The following is a 21,998-nucleotide window of genomic DNA, read 5'->3' on the forward strand; positions in this document are numbered from 1 at the left end:
AAAGTTGACTAACGCCCCCGGGACTAACGCTTTCACCCTGCTTCTTCTTATTCGCTTGATAGTGATTTCCTGTTGTTAAACGTTTGAACAACAGGGCCCTAAGTATTGTGTTTCGTCTTGCACTAAAAACCCATAAACCTTATAAATTTCACTATGGGACTTCAACACCTCCCTTGAATGATCCATTTCGCTAAACGGGACCTCAAAACAACGATTCTGTGTATCCTAAGGGAGTGTATACTATACTTTCCTGGCTCTCGTCACTCACAGTGAGGTGATGGTGGCTTACACAGTCCAACCTCCATATGCGACTGCCAATCCAAAAGACCAAATTTTCCCAGTCAAAGCCTTACAGTTGGAACTTCCAGTAAACGACCACCTTCTGTAAGTGACTGCGACCACTTTTTGGGCGTCACGGTTAATTGTTTTCCATAAGCGACCAATTGACGCATTCTCTGCTCTCTATTTTTACTGTGTGCACTATGTTCCTTAGAAAATTTGAAGACCTTTAGCGACATCGTGGAACTACACATATCCTAACTTAGTAGATGTAGCCAACAAAGTGAAGATTATGTTGTGATTCTAGACTATTCTATATCTCACTCACCTGAATCCCTCTTTAAATTGAGCATGATTTAAAAGCTGTATTTGTCAAAAGAGGTAAAAGATAATATTTTGCCAGGAATTTGTTACACCGCCATTTAATAGAATGTGCCTGGACCTCTTCTCGGAATAGACCCCATGTGGTCCGATTCTTCTAAACGACCACCTCCCGTTAGGGACCACTAAGTCTTTGCATTTTTGGTGGTCGCTTACTGGAGGTACGACTGTATTACTTTGACCTATCAGAGGCTTACCGATAATAAAGGGGATCTGGAAGGGGCATGGATGCGACAATCACATGCAGGTCGCTTACTTAAAATAGTAGACATCTAACTGACAATCAAAGTTTGTGCTTATTATTGGGGTTATCTGGTGTTTACTCACCTCCCAAGCTACCCTGGGCGAGCCAACTTTTCCTCCATTTCCTTACAAAACTTGGTAAACCATTTACGTGAGAAACAAAAGGTTGGTTCGGATAGACGCCTTACTACCAGTAGTGGGCGGAGTTGAGGGCTTCCGGAAGTCAGCCCTCCACTGAGCCGGTAGTGGTGGCCTCACCCTTCCAGCCCGGCTAATATTTCTCCACTTTGGCTCGCCCAGCTACAATCGGTGACAAAATGAGTTGAGACACTTCGCCCAAAAGTAGGCTTTTTTACGTTTTATGAACTTCAAAAGGAGGAAATATAGCTTTCCTCCCCCATCCCCTCCGTACAATGTTGTGCCCTTGTTCTAGCTACCTATAGAAAACAACAAACACCCCAACTTTGAATGGAGGGGACAGGGGAGGGTGCGGATTCGTTTGTTCTCCGAAGTATCCCTATTTGTCTCAACAATTTTGTCGCCGATTGTAGTTGGGACAACACGGTCAAGGCTAGACAAAGACAGCATGCGCAAGCACTGTTGACTCGGACAAAGTGGTCAGTTTTTTCCTCATATAAACGCTCGCAAAAGTTGGCTCGGCTGGGAGGTTGACCTTCTCTCCGGCACAGCTTTTCTCCATCCATGGGTTCCAAACAGTCTTTTAGCAGTCACGTTTGAAATTTATAGGAAAATGATGTAGCACTTCAAAAAATAATAATAATAAAAATACACTTTTTTCAGAGCCTGTCAATGCGTAGAAGGTGTCTATAAAGGAAATCAACTGCAGAACAGGAGTCAATTTCAGTTTTTTGCGCTTTTCACGCTAGCACTGCGAAGCGGACTGGGGGCGCGAGACACGCGCGATGCATCGGGAACAAGTTCTGCAGGCTATAAAAGAAATTAAAAAATAAATAAATAAATAAAGCAGGCCTGATTTTATTTCGATGAGTCTATTTTTTGTCGAAAGCAAACGTGAAAAATCGTATTAAAATTCGTGACAGTATGCTAACGTGACTTGAGGGTGTGACCGATTTCCGGTCACACGCCAAAGGTCATACGATCTTGTGTGATGTTTATTATCAGCCGGCGAACGATTGAAGTGATGAAAGGTTTTCAAAATCGAAGTCATTAGTTTGCGATGAATTTTCAATCTTTTGGCCTCCTGACTGAAGTAAAAACTCTTGCAACTCTTGCTTCTAAAGGACCGCAGTGACGTGTTGTGACTTCATTTCGATTCACGGCCGGATTCTGGCGCAGTCGCTGAGCAAACGTGCGTTTGTCTTTTGGACCTTTTGGCTTAAAATTATGGATTTTGTGACTCAAACCGACGCAACAGAAGTTGGAAATAACTTTCCTTGCCGTAAAAACGTGTTACAAGCAATGGTGAGTAATCCTTTCATGTAAAACCTTTCTTTTAGTTTGACAACCGTCCGCAAGCCGTCTAATTTGCATAAATTTCCCAATTCAATTGCTCTCACCGCTTGCTTTCGTGTCAGGATGATATTTGATTTCCAGAGCTAAAACTTTCCAGTAAGTTAGTACAAAAGCCGAGGTTCCATTTTATATTGATTTTATGATCAAGCGGCATATACCAGAGGCCTTTTTTAATAGTCAAAGTTGGCCTTCGTTTTCTAGCATGTCTAACGTCACAAATATGACCTCTTTAGACTTGTCGATTATAAAAATATAAGACATTGTTTTTCAATTTTTCTTCTAAGGTTTTCAAGAGTAAGAACAAAATAATAATTCGGTGAAGTTTCAGTGTCAGGGAATGTTTCTTACCCGTTCACCCTTCTCTCGAAGTTGCCATTGCATCCTGCCGTGTTTTGTTCGAAAAACAGGAATAAAATCGATTTTTTAAACTTTTTTTAATTTCTCCTTTAAAATGAATCGTTTGAACCCAAAACTATTTTTCCTTAAATTAGGTCACTAAAAGGGATGTTTTGGCAAAATAATAAAAAATTCGATTTTTTGACGAGTGTCTTGCGATTCTCGATTTTCTCAGAAAATGGCTCTTAAAGGACTGGGACTCGAACTATGATGTTCTTCTAGACAAGGCTGGTGAGTGTGGTTTAGCCAACAGGAGGATACAAAATATGATGATTTGTATATTCAAATGTCTCCATTTTGGTAAATATCCGTGCTATTTAAAACAACTGATCAAGTTAAGATCTACTGCTTACTCCCTACGGGGTACTAGTATTTTATCACTTCCTAAGCCGTCTACAACCACATATGGTCTAAATTCCTTTAGCTATTCATCTGTTAAGTACTGGAATTCTCTACCTGATCACTTTAGAAAGACTGTAGATTTTAGTGAATTTAAGCGCAAATTGTTAGTGCACGGTTTTAGTTAATAATACATTAATTAATATTATATTATATATGTTGTAACTTTTAAAATTTGTTAGGATCGGAGATACTAGCTATATAAGCTACACTAAAATCCGAGGATAAATAAAGTTTATGTATGTATGTATGTATGTATGTATGTATGTATGTATGTATGTATGTATGTATGTATGTATGTATGTATGTATGTATGTATGTATGTATGTATGTATGTATGTATGTATGTATGTATGTATGTATGTATGTATGTATGTATGTATGTATGTATGTATGTATGTATGTATGTATGTATGTATGTATGTATGTATGTATGTATGTATGTATGTATGTATGTATGTATGTATGTATGTATGTATGTATGTATGTATGTATGTATGTATGTATGTATGTATGTATGTATGTATGTATGTATGTATGTATGTATGTATGTATGTATGTATGTATGTATGTATGTATGTATGTATGTATGTATGTATGTATGTATGTATGTATGTATGTATGTATGTATGTATGTATGTATGTATGTATGTATGTATGTATGTATGTATGTATGTATGTATGTATGTATGTATGTATGTATGTATGTATGTATGTATGTATGTATGTATGTATGTATGTATGTATGTATGTATGTATGTATGTATGTATGTATGTATGTATGTATGTATGTATGTATGTATGTATGTATGTATGTATGTATGTATGTATGTATGTATGTATGTATGTATGTATGTATGTATGTATGTATGTATGTATGTATGTATGTATGTATGTATGTATGTATGTATGTATGTATGTATGTATGTATGTATGTATGTATGTATGTATGTATGTATGTATGTATGTATGTATGTATGTATGTATGTATGTATGTATGTATGTATGTATGTATGTATGTATGTATGTATGTATGTATGTATGTATGTATGTATGTATGTATGTATGTATGTATGTATGTATGTATGTATGTATGTATGTATGTATGTATGTATGTATGTATGTATGTATGTATGTATGTATGTATGTATGTATGTATGTATGTATGTATGTATGTATGTATGTATGTATGTATGTATGTATGTATGTATGTATGTATGTATGTATGTATGTATGTATGTATGTATGTATGTATGTATGTATGTATGTATGTATGTATGTATGTATGTATGTATGTATGTATGTATGTATGTATGTATGTATGTATGTATGTATGTATGTATGTATGTATGTATGTATGTATGTATGTATGTATGTATGTATGTATGTATGTATGTATGTATGTATGTATGTATGTATGTATGTATGTATGTATGTATGTATGTATGTATGTATGTATGTATGTATGTATGTATGTATGTATGTATGTATGTATGTATGTATGTATGTATGTATGTATGTATGTATGTATGTATGTATGTATGTATGTATGTATGTATGTATGTATGTATGTATGTATGTATGTATGTATGTATGTATGTATGTATGTATGTATGTATGTATGTATGTATGTATGTATGTATGTATGTATGTATGTATGTATGTATGTATGTATGTATGTATGTATGTATGTATGTATGTATGTATGTATGTATGTATGTATGTATGTATGTATGTATGTATGTATGTATGTATGTATGTATGTATGTATGTATGTATGTATGTATGTATGTATGTATGTATGTATGTATGTATGTATGTATGTATGTATGTATGTATGTATGTATGTATGTATGTATGTATGTATGTATGTATGTATGTATGTATGTATGTATGTATGTATGTATGTATGTATGTATGTATGTATGTATGTATGTATGTATGTATGTATGTATGTATGTATGTATGTATGTATGTATGTATGTATGTATGTATGTATGTATGTATGTATGTATGTATGTATGTATGTATGTATGTATGTATGTATGTATGTATGTATGTATGTATGTATGTATGTATGTATGTATGTATGTATGTATGTATGTATGTATGTATGTATGTATGTATGTATGTATGTATGTATGTATGTATGTATGTATGTATGTATGTATGTATGTATGTATGTATGTATGTATGTATGTATGTATGTATGTATGTATGTATGTATGTATGTATGTATGTATGTATGTATGTATGTATGTATGTATGTATGTATGTATGTACTTAAATGTGAAATTCTTGCTGGAAAAGGACGCTAGTTTGCGCGGTTTAGATGGAATCCAAGGGATAATTTTTTGTGGATATAGCAGTCAGGAGCCCATATGGGCTCTGGCCTGTTTATATTCAGAGGGTCTGAAAACAAAATTTCCCACGCTTTCCCTTAACCTATTACTTTGTTCAGAATTTGCTCTAAAAATGATTTATCATACTGTTTGTGTCGATGGAAATCGACTTTTGATTTGAGGGAAATCGTGAAGAAAACTTAATTTTTTTGCGATGATTTCTATAGTAATTAGTGCAAGATAATAAAATGTCTGCTAACCTGCGATCAGGCGATTTTTTTTTTGGGCCCAAAAAAAAAAATCGCCTGATCGCAGAAAAAAATCGCCTGATCGCAGGTTACGCGCGACTCAGCGCGCACAATTCGCGCACAAAGAGGAGCCACCTAAGAGGAGCCGATTACTCCTGATACCCAGCTGGATATACACCCGAGAAAAATTTCTAACAAATTAGAGGGATAAAATACCTCAAGCAAGAATTTTTGATACATTTGATTAATTCTTGACCGCAGTTTTAAGACTTTACTTCCTAGGAGAACAGCCGAAACCTCAGTTCCCAGCCAGCAGAATTTTCTCTGTAGAACCAAGGTTGTGAGGAACAGATCCGTTGGGTGCCCCTGTAAAATGCTCAACGGATGCAGCATTTTTCAAGTTTTTGGGCAAGTTATTCCATAACATGGCCCCGCTGTCAGAGAAGCTTCGTTTCAAAAAATTGGTGCTTGGTTTGGAAAGGGTCAGCCTTCGCTCAGAGTTTCTTAAGTTGTAAGCAGAGTGACGCTGAGAGAAAAGACTTTGTAGATATTCCGGAGCAAGGTCATTCATGGTTTTATACATCATTTTAAGGCTTTTTGTTTCTTTCGTCGAAGAGATAGCCTCTCCCAGCTGAGGGTGGAAAGAAGGTGGTTTGAGCTCGCATCAAAGGGTGATTTAGTAATAACTCTGGCTGCACGATTCTGTAATTTTTGGAGCTTATCACTCAAGTAACCACTCAAATAGTCCCAGACGGGGCTGCAGTAATCAAAATGAGGCATAATTAAGGCGTTATAAATTTGAATTGCAATTTCTTTGGATATAAAGGGCCGCACACGTTTTAGGGCGCCTATAGCTGAAGAGACTTTCTTGCAAATCTCTTCAACGTGTTTACCCCAAGAGAGTTGAGCATCTATGGTAAGACCCAAGGATTTGGTATGATCGACTCTCTTGATAATTTGGTCATCAATTCTGATTTCTACATCGTCACATTGGGCAGATAGTCTTTGTCTTGATCCAATAATCATTAGCTCTGTTTTAGCAACATTTAGACTGAGCTTGTTAGCTTTCAGCCAACAGCTAAGGTTATTTACGTCCCACAGATTTATTACATGTGCAAGGGCTTGTGAGACGGGACCTACGGTTTATCGTCCTTATCCGAGAAGACTAGAAAGTCTAACCATTTGCAGATGTTATTACAACGGCAGCACTTTCTCCTCAGTTATTCTAAGACCCTGAGTGTTGGTCCGGCCGGGGTTTGAACCTACGGCCTCCCGCTCAACAGACCGGCGCTCTCCCAACAGTGCTAACCGGGCGGCGGTCAGCAATAACACGCAATACAAAAACAAGTATAAAAACATCTACTCTTACAAACAAAACTCACAACGGTTACGAAACCACGGCAACTGCGTTTTGCTTCTCCTTGTTAATTGACAAGCAATCTATCGCTTTCCGAACCGTTTCGTCTACACGCAACGCAAACGAACGATCCTCGATCTTCCTCTTTCGAATCACTCTTGACAAACGTTTTTCCATGAAGGCATGTAACTTGTGTAATCTTGACTTTCTTAAAGATATCTTGAACAACTTACGGCCTCACTTCGGAAGCAAACTGCAAGTTTACGACATTCTTCAGCGTCGCAAATCCTTTTATACTTTGCGCTCCGCCTCAAATATTTATTGTAAATTGTTTGCAGGGTCTGAAAAGACAAAATAAATTGTTTGCAAACGTGACAGGGTAAAAAACAATTTGCAGTAAATAAAGAAAAATAAAGTAACAAATTGAAGCATAAGTATAAGAATTAACACGATCTGGGTTCTTAAAAATAATAGTGGTCACTCTGAATAGGCCATTTTCGAGTTCTCCCGGGCCTCTGTATCAAAACGAGGCCAAGTGCTCAGCCTTTGATATGGAAATGATTTTTCATTCTCATTCTCAAACTCATTTTCGCAAGAAAGGTTGTGCACTTGGCCTCATTTTGAAAGTGAGGGTTTTTGGAACTCGGCAGTAGCCTAATAGCAAACAACAAATCAACCTCGTTCCCAGGGTTCTCTCCTACCACGGGTAGGAGGGATAATGTGAGAACGAGATAGCCTGTGTACAGACGTCCCCCCTCCCTCAGGAAAAATCGGGAGAGGAGACGTCTGTGAATCGCCGACGATAATCGTGTTCCCGTTTCCCCGGAATGTTGTGGACAGCCTCTGATTGGTTGTAATGTTAATGCCATGACGCAAATAATTTCCGTTGTTGTGATTGGTAAATGAACCTCAGAATAGATTCCCCGGGGAAAAACTCAGCCTATGTGGACAATCATATTTGTTTACCTTTATTTGTATTTTGGCTCTCTCGAAAAGGTATGAGAAGTTCAGACCACCGATGTTTGCTGCACCGGTTGCGGGTGCGTCTGTCTGTACCGGTCGGTATTGTAAATAAAAGAGAAGGCATACAAAATCCAACGTTAACAGCCAAAGCAGGTCAAGCTTACCCCAAAAAGATTCTATTAATGAATTGATTATTTGAAAAAATGAATCCTCCGTTAGTCTTTCCCGTAACTGGTGTCAAATTCTGAAATCGGCATTCCTGTATGCGCAATAAGCAGTGAATATTTTAAGAGAACTTCTCTGCATTTGGTCAGATTGAAAATCTTTGAATGGATTAAATGTCTTAGAAGATATTTACATCAAATTCAGGGAACCTGAGCTGGTAGAAATTTCGTAACTGAATCGCGTGTGAATTCACGGTTCATTACGCATGCAAGAATGCACACAGCGATGAATCTGAAATCTCCAACTACCAACGGTTCAACTTTCGAATGGGATCTTAGGAGGTACACTTGATCTGGCTTGACTGTAATCAGAGATCACATATCTGGATTTATGGGTGGACATTGCGCGAAGATGTTCGGCTAGCCTGTGCACAGACGCTAGAGCTATTTTTCGACCTACATGTACCTTTTCAACTGTCAGCGAAAGAACAAAAAAATAATTTATGCAAATATATACCGGAACACGATTAACGACGGCGATTCACAGACGTCTCCTCTCCCGATTTTTCTTGAGGGAGGGGGACGTCTGTACACAGGCTAAGAACGAGATTGATAACAAATCTGAAAATAGCTGATTCTTTCTTGAAAAAATGGGAATTTATTGTGGCAATTAAATCTCAATATTACTTGGCAACATTTTGTCCTACCACAAAACTTCATATACCAGGTATGTTTATCAAAACTGTATTAAACAATTAATATTCTTCAAACTTTGCTATATTTATCATTACTACTTACACGTATTTCAAAAGTCAATGAATTACTGAGCGACATGAAATAATGCCACATAACGAATAATGTCTAATACGTGACATTTTATATGGAAAGTTTTTGTTTTTAAATGTCCTTGAAAAGTTTTTGTATGCTGATCTTACAAGTAGTTTTGCACCTTTCCGTTCTTTTACCATAGACGGGCATGGAGCAAGACAGTATAATTATATACCTGCCAACTGTCATTAAGACGTCAATCTCACGCATGGAGGGCAAATGTTTGAAAAAAAAAAGGGATATTGACAACCACCTCCGCTGAAACAAGGCTTAGCTCAGACAGTGATGAAATTGTGAAGGATATTTTGATAAAATACAGTCTTCATAATGGCTCAATTTCAGAATGCTTATCAGCAGATGAGTAACTGCCTGTTTCATCTCCGTCTGAGCTTGTTTCTTAAAATAAGGCAATGGTAATATTCAGCACAAATAAAAAGAACACTGAAAAAAAGGAAAAAACTTGTTTGCAAGAAGATGACGATGGGAAATAATGTTTGCGGAGACATGTATGTTTTTAAAATAATGTTTGCAGAGGATAATTTCTCATTCCCCCCCCACCCCTCCAGAAAAAAATAATGGTCCGTCCCTGCTAATCACGCTGCAACCAACCACTGTCTAAACCTTGGCACTGATTCCATTGTCTCCCTAGACAGATGAATGCCAACAGCAACTGACAGTTTTTGATTATTTCCCATTGTTTTTAACCTCTTGGAGTGATCACTTGACACATGATGTGGTCCCTGCAGTACTACAGTTTTTAGAGAATAACAAGAACAACATCCACGATTCATTCTCGACAAGCGTATGGAGGAGGGAACACCTTTTTGCTGCTTGGTGTGCCACAGAATTTATGATCAGGACCCAAGCACACACTTTCAAACTCCACGGTATGGCAAGTAAAAGACGCATGCGCAAGCCTTTCACCCCGGCAAAGCCATGAGGTGCTTAGCTGTTCCAGGCTATTGGAGTGCTGGCGAAAAATAAACCGAGCGAAAAAAAAAAGAGATAGTCTGTTTTATGAGGCTATGGGCCCCTGCTTTGTCCTCCGCACTTTGCCTAGAACCTTTTTGTGGTTCCCTGCTTACAGCTACCCCCTTTCATAGGGTGGTAGTAAAAGCGGAATCTGTGATCACTAGTGAGATCTTTCCGCCTATCTCGTGATGGTGAGTCCTTAGGAGGACGAAACAGCTGTCCATGGCTGCTCCTGGAGGGACGGGGGGAGTGGAAGAGGTAATTTGGCTGTACGCATGCGTAACTTGATCTGCCCATACCGCGTTGTTTGGTGCTGTATGCTTTCGTCCTGACATATCCACTAAAACCTTTTTAATTGCTAGGATGGTGCACGACAATCTAACAACAAAGGAGTGGAACAATATGGTTAAAATGTTACCTCCTGTCTGGCTATCTATCCATCTACAGGCTAAAAGCAGAATGCATAAATATGAACCACCTGTAGAATGCATTTTTTTTTTATGAATTTAGACGCCATCTATCTTGGACTGTGTCACTTGGCCTGAGGAATTTTGTGAAGCAATTTGGGATACATGTGTGCTCCTCCTTTAAGCTCGCTCCTTTGATATTGATTGTAAAACTGATGAAAAGATATACATTATTGTTTAAGAAAAGACAACAAACATGTGGTCACGATATTTCGACTGGCCAATACCAGTCTTTATCAAGTTTACGAGGAAAAGGCACGAATTAACAGAAATATATATGCAGTATAGCTAAGTAAAACAATGAACGGAAGTTGCATCAACTGTGAAAAGGTAGGGTGTGGTTATTCAGAGAAGAGCAGATAACAGAAAAGCAAAATAAAAATATGTTATATAATATATGTAGTAGGAGATGATAGTTGATCACATTTAATTTAAGGATGGCTAGAGGCTCAAGGCTCATCAATGTTGCTCTGAAAGTGTTCTGAAACCACTGTATGGATATTATTACTTAATACACTTGATCTGTAAGTGACACATTGAAAATCTCGGACCCCTCTCTTTAGTCACAGCTCGACATCCAAGTGACTGGATTGCCTTGTTTAAGCATAACTTTGGTCGGATACCGACTGCCGCTGACCTCAAGTTGTTGCAGAAATATGTCACCCGAAGTGGACAAAATTTCAAACTTATTTATATGTTGATGGTTATGGTTTTTCTGGACAAGAGAGCATTTTAAAGTTCCTATGGCGAAAGGAGTGTAGAAAGGAACTGTGTATGGACAAGGAAATTTAGGGTCGAATAAAAGTGTGGCGTTTGGCGCCGAGAAGGCCTGCCCCGAAAGTGCAAAAGGGATGTGCCACAGCACCATGTGGAAGGCATAATGCGAGGTACACCACGGGAGACCATCAAGTCCGTACCCAGTCCCAGAGTATAGTCCATGAAAGTTCCACTCATCGTTGAGGTTAGAACGCACATGCTCGATGGCTTGCTCTGTTTGCTGCAAGGCTTTTTGAGGGTCAAAGCCTGAAATGGAAAATTCATAACATAAGCAAAGATCTGTCTAACGAATAAGGCGTCACTTTATATCTATTTACAATGTTTAACACCTTCACTTTTGTCGATCATCATCATCATTATTACCAATCATAAACGTGAATATAGAACGTTTGCAAAATTTGTAAGTTTGCACGTATTAAGACGTAAGAGACACCATTCCCGTCGGCATTTGTCGGTTCTTTTCTTGTTTTCTTTACTAGATACATTTGAAAACCCTCTGAAATATCTATCATGTTCAAATAGTGTGTCAGCCGTCTTACCTAAATGTAGCTGAAGAGCTGTCCAATCTGGGTTGCCACCCATCCAAATCGACTCGTATTTGGCTACCCGGGCGTTTAATTCCGGGGTTTTAACATCCTTGGGACATGAGCCCACGCTCTTGTTAGTGGGTGGGTCAGTTGCCATCACTCGTAGACCATACGGAGTATTGTTAATTTCAAACTCTTTCATCAAATGTGATTTAATCCTAAACAGAATCACAAACATGTTGTAAAATTGGACTTGCTGCATTATAATACGAGCTGACCTTCTGTTTTCTTGGTTCTTTGAACGAAACACGCGCGAGAAAAAAATTCCCACGCACGCGACCGGTGATGTGTGAACGGAGAGGCGCGGAGGGTGAGCGGGCCAACGGTTCTCGCGTTTCGCGGCTTCGCCCACTAACTTTGAAGAAAAATATTGGATGCGCACGGTCTACGTTACATTATGAGCTGTAATACCCAAATTATAGCAAGAATAGACAAAAATACCGTTCGACGGATGATAACTGCGATATCAAGAATATCTTCTACAAAAAATTACCCCTTCATTTCCTGAAACTGACGTGGTCAGGATCAAGCAAATATTTTGAAGACAGGAACTTTACGTGGAGGTTAGCATGTTTTGAGCTTGGAAATATTTTGAATGAATAAAACGATTAACGAAGTCGGCTTTCGAACGACATGAAGAATTATTCAGATCTCGGTGCCTGTATTAGGGACTTTAAGATCCAACGACGCGGACGGCAACGAGAAGGTAAAAAAAAACAACGATAGGTTTAATAAGCAAAACAACTACTTCGCACGTGTACTACACTTTTTTGTACATTTCTTTCCCGTTTTTGCACGACTAGGACGTGAAAATGCCCTATTTCGCGTTTATGGAGGACGAAAACAAGCAACGACGAAATTTTATTTCTCTTTCTGAGCTTGGATATGGTCATTTGAAATTTAGCTTCCGGAGGGTTCGCCTACATTTGACAAAGTAAGTGGGTAGAAATGATCGCTATAAAGACTGAAAGAACGCAAATTCACTTTTTAAGCGACGTTCTCGTTGTCGTGGCGTCGTTGAATTTTAAAGTCCCTATTTAAAAAGGACAGGAAGCGGTGTACCTGCTTGGATCGTCCAAGTGTCCTAACCCCAGAGTGTAAGCCCAAACCTGAGCGTACAGTGAATCACTCATCAGCCATTTTGGTGAACCTTTCTCTGCATCCCACCAGGCATGATAATAACCATCGTCTTCACTCCACATTTCCTTCAAGGTCCGATAGCTGGCGTATTCTTTCGCGATATTAACCTCTTTCAGCAGATCTGAGTCATCCATAATTTTACACAACTCCTGCGCCACTCGTAAAGCCAGTATATACATAAAACTGTTAAAAGTAGTGTGATCATAGATATTCAGACCAAGGATATCATACGTGCACTGCTGTCTGTAAGGTAAACCAGTGCCATTTGTTCCCACGTTAATCAACCAGTCAACTGCCCTAACAACGTGCGGCCACATGTCTTTTAAGAAGGCACTGTCGTTGGTCCACAGGAAAATGTGATATGTTTCTACAACGAAGACTGTAGTGACGTCACCCATAATCCGTGACTTTGGCGGAGGACTGTGGAAAGGGCAACAGAGCTTTACTTAAACTTAATGTTTGGAGCGAGGCAAATACCGATACAGACCGGCTCACTTTAGGGTCATCCAAGGGGTCGGTCGCACCGTTCCAAAACGAGAGGAAGTTCGAAATATTTTAGTATCATGCAAATAAAACTCATTTTCACATGAAGGGTTTTGCTTTTGGCTCTGATTTTGAAGGTGAAGGTTTCTAAGTAAGTTCGGAAATGTATATATGGACTACTGGAGTGAAGTACTGATTCAAATTCAGACAACAGATGCCAACAAGTTTACATTTTGACATTCTCCATCCCAGCGAAACTCAAGACTATAAACCCGGTATTTTCTACAAACGGCTCGTTCGTGTTTGCCGAAGAAAGCTCATAATTCTCTTTTGTGTTTGCCTGTAGGAAAAACTGAAAAGTTCGGGCTCAGAGAAGTGACTAAAGGAAATACGTCGGCTCTGGCGGGCGAGTTTGCCTTTTCTCCAGTTTAAACTAAATTCTCAAATTCTCATAATCCAGCCTGGATTCTAAAAATCTCAGACTGAGCTCTCGTCGTCGTAAAATGGAGACAATGTCATCGAGCAGTCGTCCTTGTCTCTTATGCCAACAGGACCAAAGTTCATTGCGTGCAGAGGTCATCCTTGGTCTCTCCTCCCTCCCGGCCTTAACATTAACACCAATACTAACCTGTCCATTTTTCCTGTGGGGGAAATGCACCCGCTGGCTAGTGTTTCACGAATATGGCCGTCTTCACTTTGGTACTCTGCCCATGCTCGCATAACATTCTCGACTAAGTCGGGATAAAATAAAACGTATGGAATCTCCCGCTGAAAGTCATTATGAACCGAATCAACATCAATGCAGTCCAGAGCCTCAAACTGACGCCACCTTCCATCACGAAGATAGAGTCCACTGCGCCAGAAACTCAACCCATTCACCAACACATCCTGTAGCCACACTGGGAGGGTCTGGACCGAGTCATCTTCGCTGTCGAGAATCATTGACGAGTGCCACGCGGAGATGGATTTCAAAGCCGGAGAAAGATTATCTAAAAGGAAAAAGGCTGCATCCTCGCTTGACTCAAAGAGGTTACTGTAGTAATTGCCGATAATCTCCCCTGAATGAAGAAAAACGTAAGAATAACAAAAGTTTTTAAGTTGCTTTTAAAAAAAATCGGCTCTGTAAACTATCGAGAAACGTAGAGCTACTTTTCTTTGAAACAAAAAAAAAAAAAATAAACGGAATCAGGATACAATAATCTTCTTAACAAAAGAAACGCTGAATCGGAAGGTGGATATTTAACATGGTAACCATGCCAGGCGGCAGGCTTTTGGGTCTAACCCAACTAAGTTTTTTAATAAGCCCAGAAAAACACGACATTTGCAAATAAGCGTCTCAAATTCTCCAATTAAAAAACACTATTTCATATGTCTATCGAGGTAAGGATGGGCCTAACAGCCTGATTTACTATATAGTATTCGATTTTACTGATCAGGAACATTTTTTACTGTGTTGGTAATAAAAGCTGTCCGCTTCCTGCTTGAATATATTCTCGTGGCTTTTTCCAAATATTCTCACAACATGCCACTTTGCTTTCACCGCATTTACCACATTTATTTATATCTTAAAACAAGAATTAAATCGTCTTTACTTTTCACTCACTCTCGTTCCTCCTTTAATCCATCACGGGCAAGTACTACTGGAACTGTGTGAATTTATGCTTACTGCCGATCTGAAGCATCTTATTCGAACCCAAACCCCCTGAACCGCTAAAGTTTTAGAATTCAAGGTTCAATTTAATCTATTTAGTTTACGCTGGGTGGGGATTCACAGAATTCCAAATAGACAGCAAAATAGGTTTGGAATTTATAAGGAAAAGACTTCCTCTTGAGACTCTAATACCGGGATTTAATTATCTTAACACACCTGTAAAATCTCTGTTGGGGTAGAACCAGCCTAAAATCATCGTCAGAACTTCTTCTTTACCAGGCATCACGGTAACGTTGACAGCCGCAGCGCCGTAAAAACCGCTCGTGAAAGACTTGAGTGAGGGTACCAAGTAGCCGTATTTCTCAAATTGATCCCAGATTTGTTCAAAACTATTGCTGACTATGAATGACGAATTGGTTTTCTCGTCAGTCAAGATAGTGGTATTTCCGCTTTGAGGGTAGTTTCCACACCTGTTGAGCGTTAGCATCGAGTCATGAGCTGTCCACGTGACTTTTTGCCCAGAAATAGAACCAGGTTTCCATACATTAAGTGGTACTTGATAGAACAACAGGCAAATCTTACTTTTTGTTTCTACTTGCCACGAGAAACATTGCTGGTCTCGATTACAGGCTTGTGAACACTGAGTAATGTTTCCATTTTGAAAGGTTTTGTCCGGTTTGCCATCCCTTGCGGTATCAGGCTGAATCCCCAAGGGCAAATTAACAAGGAAAGAAACTTGTACGGATTGCTTAGTCGGATTTTTAATTCGTAAGGTAAAGGCAATGGCAGGAGTGGTGGAAGTTTGAGAATCACGTGGTTTCAGTGGAGACAAGACAAATAAATCAAGTTCAACTTCGCCGAATTGTTGGTCTGCTATGGTTAGCTTGGAGACCGGATACGAACCAGAATAGCCTATTGAGTCAACTCCTGTTTAAAACCAAAACAAAGTAACTATGAGTTTATTCAAGTTATTGTACTTGTAAACAGAGTCACACAACTTCATTGTTGATACCTGCGGCGATAAAAAGTACCTTTTAGCGTTGAAAAATATATTTTAACAATTTTCTCTTAGAACCTTTCCTGAACTAGCCTTTGCCATTCTCTCAGATAGTATGGACGTCTCGAAAATAAAGCAAGCGAAGCAAAAATAAGACGCCTCGCGATGTGGGGAATGGGGCGGTGGTGGGGGGACAAATGGACTCTCCCCAGCTAACGCACATACACATTCACAGCTATTTCTTTCCTACCAATTAAGCTTAACAGGGGCGTTGTGTCCATATACGCACACACGTCCGTGCGTAAAGCTTAAATCTCGAAAAAAAGATATTTTTCATTTCCTGAAAGCATTTTTATCATTAAATCGGGATGATTGGTAAATCTTTCGCCTTACACTGGTATCTTTGCCCGTCTGAAGGGTAGACATCTCGTCCTTTGCATGTAACCTTCTTGATGGCGTCACTGTTTTACCTTTTTTACCGTTTCACCTTACCAATAACACTAGAGATGTAAATTAAACAACTAAATATTGCATTTTCTTTCCTAGTTATTTACTGAAAATGTCCTGCGGAAAACGCAAGATATGGCATTTCTGAGCCACAAGTTTGCAGTACCTTCAGAGGTCCAACCTTTCTTTCTGTGCGTACACCTTCGTAAACCTCACGCTACGCCTCTCTTTAAAGTTACGTTTGAGAACAAAGAAAAAAGGTCAAAAAGGCCTATTTTGAAAAGCTCCATAACAGATACATTTTGACAATGAACTACATAAATGGATGATAGGTGTTTTTTTAAAATGCTGAATACCGCTAGTAAGCAGACCATAAATAATTTTTGAGTTATTTTAATCTAACTGCGTTGTATTTAATAATAGACAAAACTATGTAAGGACTAAAATGGAGACTGTTCAACTGAAAAACTTTTTATCCACTTCGTTCTCATGAAAGTGAAGCCTATGACTGCAGTATTGGGTACTTGCATAAGTCAGAGCGGGCCGGCCGGACTGATCTTTCGGGTAATTTTGAAAATCAGAAATAAATTTTTTTTGAAATATTTCGCTAAAAAACCGATTTCCTACACATTATTTAGAAATAGACCGCTGGAAGGTCTTGGCTGATAGGAATTCTCTCCATGACTGGATTGACCTGGCCGGGCCAGTTCTTGTTAATGCTAAGCGCCATTATAAGGTACCTGGATATCCGCTGGGAGGGTGGGAGCGTAGTAGCTTTGCTATACTTTTGGTTCCGCTCTGTAAGCGGACACCAAACACGGCCAAATCCAGTGCTGCGTAGTTAAGTTTGGCTGAGCCTGCAGGAGACTGGTTTTCAATTGTCCACTCGTGAATAGAACCATCTGCACGAAGTTCAAAGGATCCTGTGCCTGAAAACGCCCCGCATATTATTAACTCATGAATACAACATGGACAACACGTAGTCGACTTAAATTTCACGACCTATCTCTTTTCTTTCGGAAATAAAGGCCCAGTACATAGGTTGAACTTGACAAGTCCCGAACCCAATTTACCTATTTGGGTCGACCCAGCCTATGGCTACTATCTTTCTGAGGGCACAAACGAATCAATAACCTACGACCATTTTGTCGTATCAGTCTGGAGAAAAAGAAAAGGATGCAAATTATTGTTGAAGCTATGTAAAAGTGGTGTTTCGTTTGGTTTAACATGGACGTTTTCGTAAAAAAGAAGTTGAACATTTTGGCGGTGCCTCCCAACATCAAACCTTCAGTTACTCCTTGAATGTGTCCCGCAAAAAACAACAGGTCTACTGACAAACCGTATTTGTTCAAAACAATGTTTTGGAATCTTTTGCTTTCAATAGGGAAACTCAAATATGAACACATTGAGCTTAAAAGTTATTTAAAAGGGGCAATCTGAAATCAAAGGCAAACACACATTTTATGTTCAAATTCGCCCACAATTATTATTAGAAAAAGGGCAAAAAAAAAAAAACCAGCTAAAAAGTAGTTAAATTGTCGTTTGTTGAGTTCAGAACTATTGCCTTTGATTATCTACGTTCGACTAAAGCAGACAATTCAAATTCAATTCACTGTAAATTAATATAAATGTTATGGGCCCCTGAACTGGACAATAAAGGCCATTTCCTTACCGAGACCACCCAAGGGGACAGCGCTACGCATGCCCATCGGAGGTGACTGCTGATTCTTGGGATCTCCTGGGTTTTGAAACAAGTAGCTTCCCATATTCACTGTATCCCAGCCATAGCGAATGGTTGAAACATTTTCTGGTTCTGTATAAAGAACACAGAACTGCAGCCAACCAAAGCTTTGATTCGCGTACACAAACGAAGGACCATTGCGAAACTGAAGTGCATTGAGATTAGGAAGAATATCACTGGTCTTTCCTGGAATCAAATAAAAATTAAATGCACTTGATAAATTAGCAAATGAAAAACAATTAAAAAACACAATCTTGCGTGGGAGCCAGTTCTCTAATTAGGGGATATCGTGGAAGTCACGCGAGGGCGGTGTCCCCGCTCGCTAGCGCGTTCTCGAAATGGAGAGCTTGCTCGCAGGCTATATATTATCCGTGTATTGTTTTGGGGGGTATTGACTCAGTAGTAGTTTCTTTAACCCAAACTGAAAAGAATATCAATAAATCTATCTGATGTGCGTGGGCGCAATCACTTTAAACGTCTCTAAAACACATTCGAGATCATGAATGAAAATACAGATGTTACAGTAGACAGGAGAAAAAGCTCAGTGATGTATGTAGCACAAGCCCCTCTCAGAGCTCATCAGAACGCCTAACGGTAGTAAATTTACTTCATAACTCGAACATTTGGGTTCCACTCTCCATCATCACAGCACTCGGTTTAGAATGAGTCTGCACCTAGGAACGAATTGCGACTGTGCCAACCTTAGAGTAAACGCTGAAACTCTACCTTGAGTACGTCCATTATCCATTGAGACCGTATTAAATGAGTTAACATTCAAGGGCACCCAAAGACTGTTTTCTGTAAAATATCTGTTCGGACAAGTAAATATTGCCTAGAATTTTCTGTAACTTGAGGACGGCTAAAAATTTCTAGATGACCGTTCAATTCATGTACAATTTTCGAAGATTACCTAATAAATTGCCTACGATTTTCTGAAGTTTAATTTTCACATTTCACTCCCTGGGTTAGGTTACTTTTCGTAGAGAAAGGAAACTTAAAATTTTCGAATTCAAAAATGTGATGGAGAGAGAAATCAGAAAAATTCTCACTTTCGTTGTAAGTTAAATAACATCTAAAATTTTCGGGAAAATAACTGACTGAAACCCTAACTTGCAATTTCGAAAAGGCTCAAGTCCCCCTAGGATGGCCAAACAGACACAAATTTTATAGCGCCCCTTGGAATGCATTTTAGAGATCTAAAAGTACTCTGAAGAGCCTAAAAATGGTTTTCAATGCATTTCGGAGGAGACCGTCGTTGGGTGCCCCTGAACATTGGGCATACAGAGCATAACGAATTTGTAGTACGTTGCGCACGCCCCCTAAAATGGGCAAGGTGTCACAACGTGAAAGTGTTGTAACATTGTCACTCGAAAATTGCCATATATAACTCCTTACGTGTCGTTGTATTACTAGAGGAAAGGGAAGACAACAAAGGCCCTGAAAGCCAAATGGAACTTAGGGAAAAGAAAGGTGAGAAATATGTAAATAAGAAACGGGGAAAAGGACAAGGGGAAAACGTGACTACCTTTCTAGAAGCCCCTTCACCTCGAAAATTCTCCAGTTCTGGGAAATGGTAAAAAGGCTTGCCCCACTTATGTTCCATCCGAAATTTCCGATATATTTGGTAAATGACTTATAAAATAAACATGGTCAACAACTTGCGATTTTTTTTTCTTTGACCCGTGCTTGTCACATGATGAACATGGTGATTGTTCTTGTTCATTGCGCACCTTGCTGTCAATTTTTGCACTTTCCAAATGCCTTTGAAATTTTACATGAAATTTATTTTTTCTCTTTTGGGGAAAGGTATTTTTTGGGAAATATTAAGCTTGAGTATCAAAATAGCCATGTTATCATACAGTGAGCAAAGTCAGCGCAGGTCATTCAAGCTGATCCCCTCACACATCAGGGGCACCCAACGGCAATTTTCGGGAAAATATCTGTTCGGAAGACGATTTGAGATCGAGAATTTTCGGAGCATTTGTGGTAAAATTTCTTGCTTGCCTGCCTCTCCTAGGATTTTCGAACATTTACAAAATGGTATAATTACCCATTTTAATTACCCATGTTAAGTGGTTTTGAACTATATCCTCGTTGGGTGCCCCTGACACATCATCATTATTCTATGATTTCGTACTTGCTAGCGCTGGTAAATTTTAGTTGTCACGCAACGGGGGCACGCAACGTCTATTTCTAGTTTATTCTTTTCATATTTAGATCTTTTCAGTTAGCATCAACAGATGAATATGCATTCCAGTTACAAGGACTTCGATTTAAGGAAGGAAAGAAAAAAAATAAAAAACTAGACATTTACAAAGGATATTTTTATAGACTTTGGCTAGGCAATACCAAGGAGGCGGACAAATTGCTGTCGCTTCATTTCGTTGACTCGAGTATGAATATTCAAGTGAACCTTAAATTTAACGGGATGGTATTATCGGATTATTCAGCTTCAAAAGCTTCATCTCTTACAAGTAAACAGACATGACTACCTGCCTTAGTTGTGAAGAGCCAAGGCAGGTTAGCGCAGGTTCTCAACTGTTATTACGTTAACGACAATTTCCGGTTTCCAAACATTGAAAAAGATAATTATTTAAACTTAAGAAGCATGTAATCACCATTTCACTTTCAATTTAACAATGAAAACGGCTTCCTCCTTACCTGCTAGGGCTACAGCGATATTGAACAACAAGACGGCAAAACATATCGACATCTTAGATTCCAAGGCTTTCAAGCTACCGCGTTTACTGTCACAACGGATTCTGTACGCCTTGTTGTGAAAACTGAACCAGCTCTGTGCCACCTTTTTTAAAAACTAGAAGGTCCTAGTTCAGTTCGGTTAAACTAGGATTAGATTTCCGGTAAGTGTTGTTTATGACGACCCCCAGTAATGTTATTCAATATCGACGTACAGGGCGAGATTTACTCTCAATCCCTCGGAATCCCGACTGTTCCTTATTCCGAACTTACGAGCGAGTGGTGCCATGGCAGATGCATCATTATCGCCTCGTGACAGTGTTGAGTAAGTAACAGTAAACGTTTTCCCCCTACATTTAGGAAAATGCATAACCCTTTCCTAAACGGATCTTGGTTTAAGAAAACCTTTTCCGCATTCCATTTCGCGTTCGTAATTTTATTTTCCCTTTCCCTTTTTATCTACCTCCTAACCCCTAATCTTCAAATAAGCCAAATCATGTCAGGCATCTCAAGGAAGCATACATGTCTGACGAATTTTTAGGGGGTGAAAATTTGACGAGACATTTCGTTCACACGGAACCGTTCAATGAATGACGAACCAGTTTGAGATTTACCTTACTTGTATGTGCCCCTGCGCAGAGCGCTATTAAAGCAAATTTGTAAGAGTTTATAAGAGGACAGTCGAGACTTTTGTATTGACTCAAAAATCTAGATTTATGAGTTACAAGGGATTTAACAAAGCTCCTTATAAACAAGAAAAAGCAAAAAACCGAAGAAAAATCAAAACAGTGTATATTTGTTGCAGTTTAATTTTATCTCGGGTAAAATTTTATTTTCCTTTGTTTTGGGGTATGGTAATGACTGATAATGGCTTTGAAACAGGGAGCGATAAAATTGGCCTGTAGTTGTTAGAGAGTGATGGGCATCGCAAAATGGCGTCCCTTC

The 21,998-nt window shown here is 39.0% G+C and overlaps 1 protein-coding gene across 1 annotated transcript; it reads right to left on the reverse strand.

The window, feature by feature from the left end:
* Positions 1–9,872: 9,872 nt before the first annotated feature.
* Positions 9,873–21,335, reverse strand: LOC140937295 (non-lysosomal glucosylceramidase-like). Its single transcript, XM_073386840.1, has 8 exons — positions 21,018–21,335; positions 18,288–18,542; positions 17,356–17,544; positions 15,388–16,098; positions 14,149–14,578; positions 12,960–13,457; positions 11,850–12,055; positions 9,873–11,556 (listed from the first exon to the last, which is right to left on the reverse strand). Exons 1-8 carry the CDS (start codon positions 21,067–21,069, stop codon positions 11,093–11,095), a joined length of 2,805 nt encoding a protein of 934 aa, XP_073242941.1. The 5' UTR covers positions 21,070–21,335; the 3' UTR covers positions 9,873–11,092.
* Positions 21,336–21,998: the final 663 nt, after the last annotated feature.

Source organism: Porites lutea, chromosome 5, assembly GCF_958299795.1.
Source record: "Porites lutea chromosome 5, jaPorLute2.1, whole genome shotgun sequence".
NCBI lineage: Eukaryota > Metazoa > Cnidaria > Anthozoa > Scleractinia > Poritidae > Porites > Porites lutea.

What these genes read in the sequence shown, in the direction of transcription:
- LOC140937295 (XM_073386840.1), bottom strand. Translation starts at nt 21,069, where the DNA reads ATGTCGATATGTTTTGCCGTCTTGTTGTTCAATATCGCTGTAGCCCTA. An exon ending in CCCCAACAGAGATTTTACAG is followed by an intron (nt 14,579 to 15,387) that starts GTGTGTTAAGAT and finishes TTCTTCATTCAG; the next exon opens with GGGAGATTATCGGCAATTAC. An exon ending in CACTTGGACGATCCAAGCAG is followed by an intron (nt 12,056 to 12,959) that starts GTACACCGCTTC and finishes GATTCTGTTTAG; the next exon opens with GATTAAATCACATTTGATGA.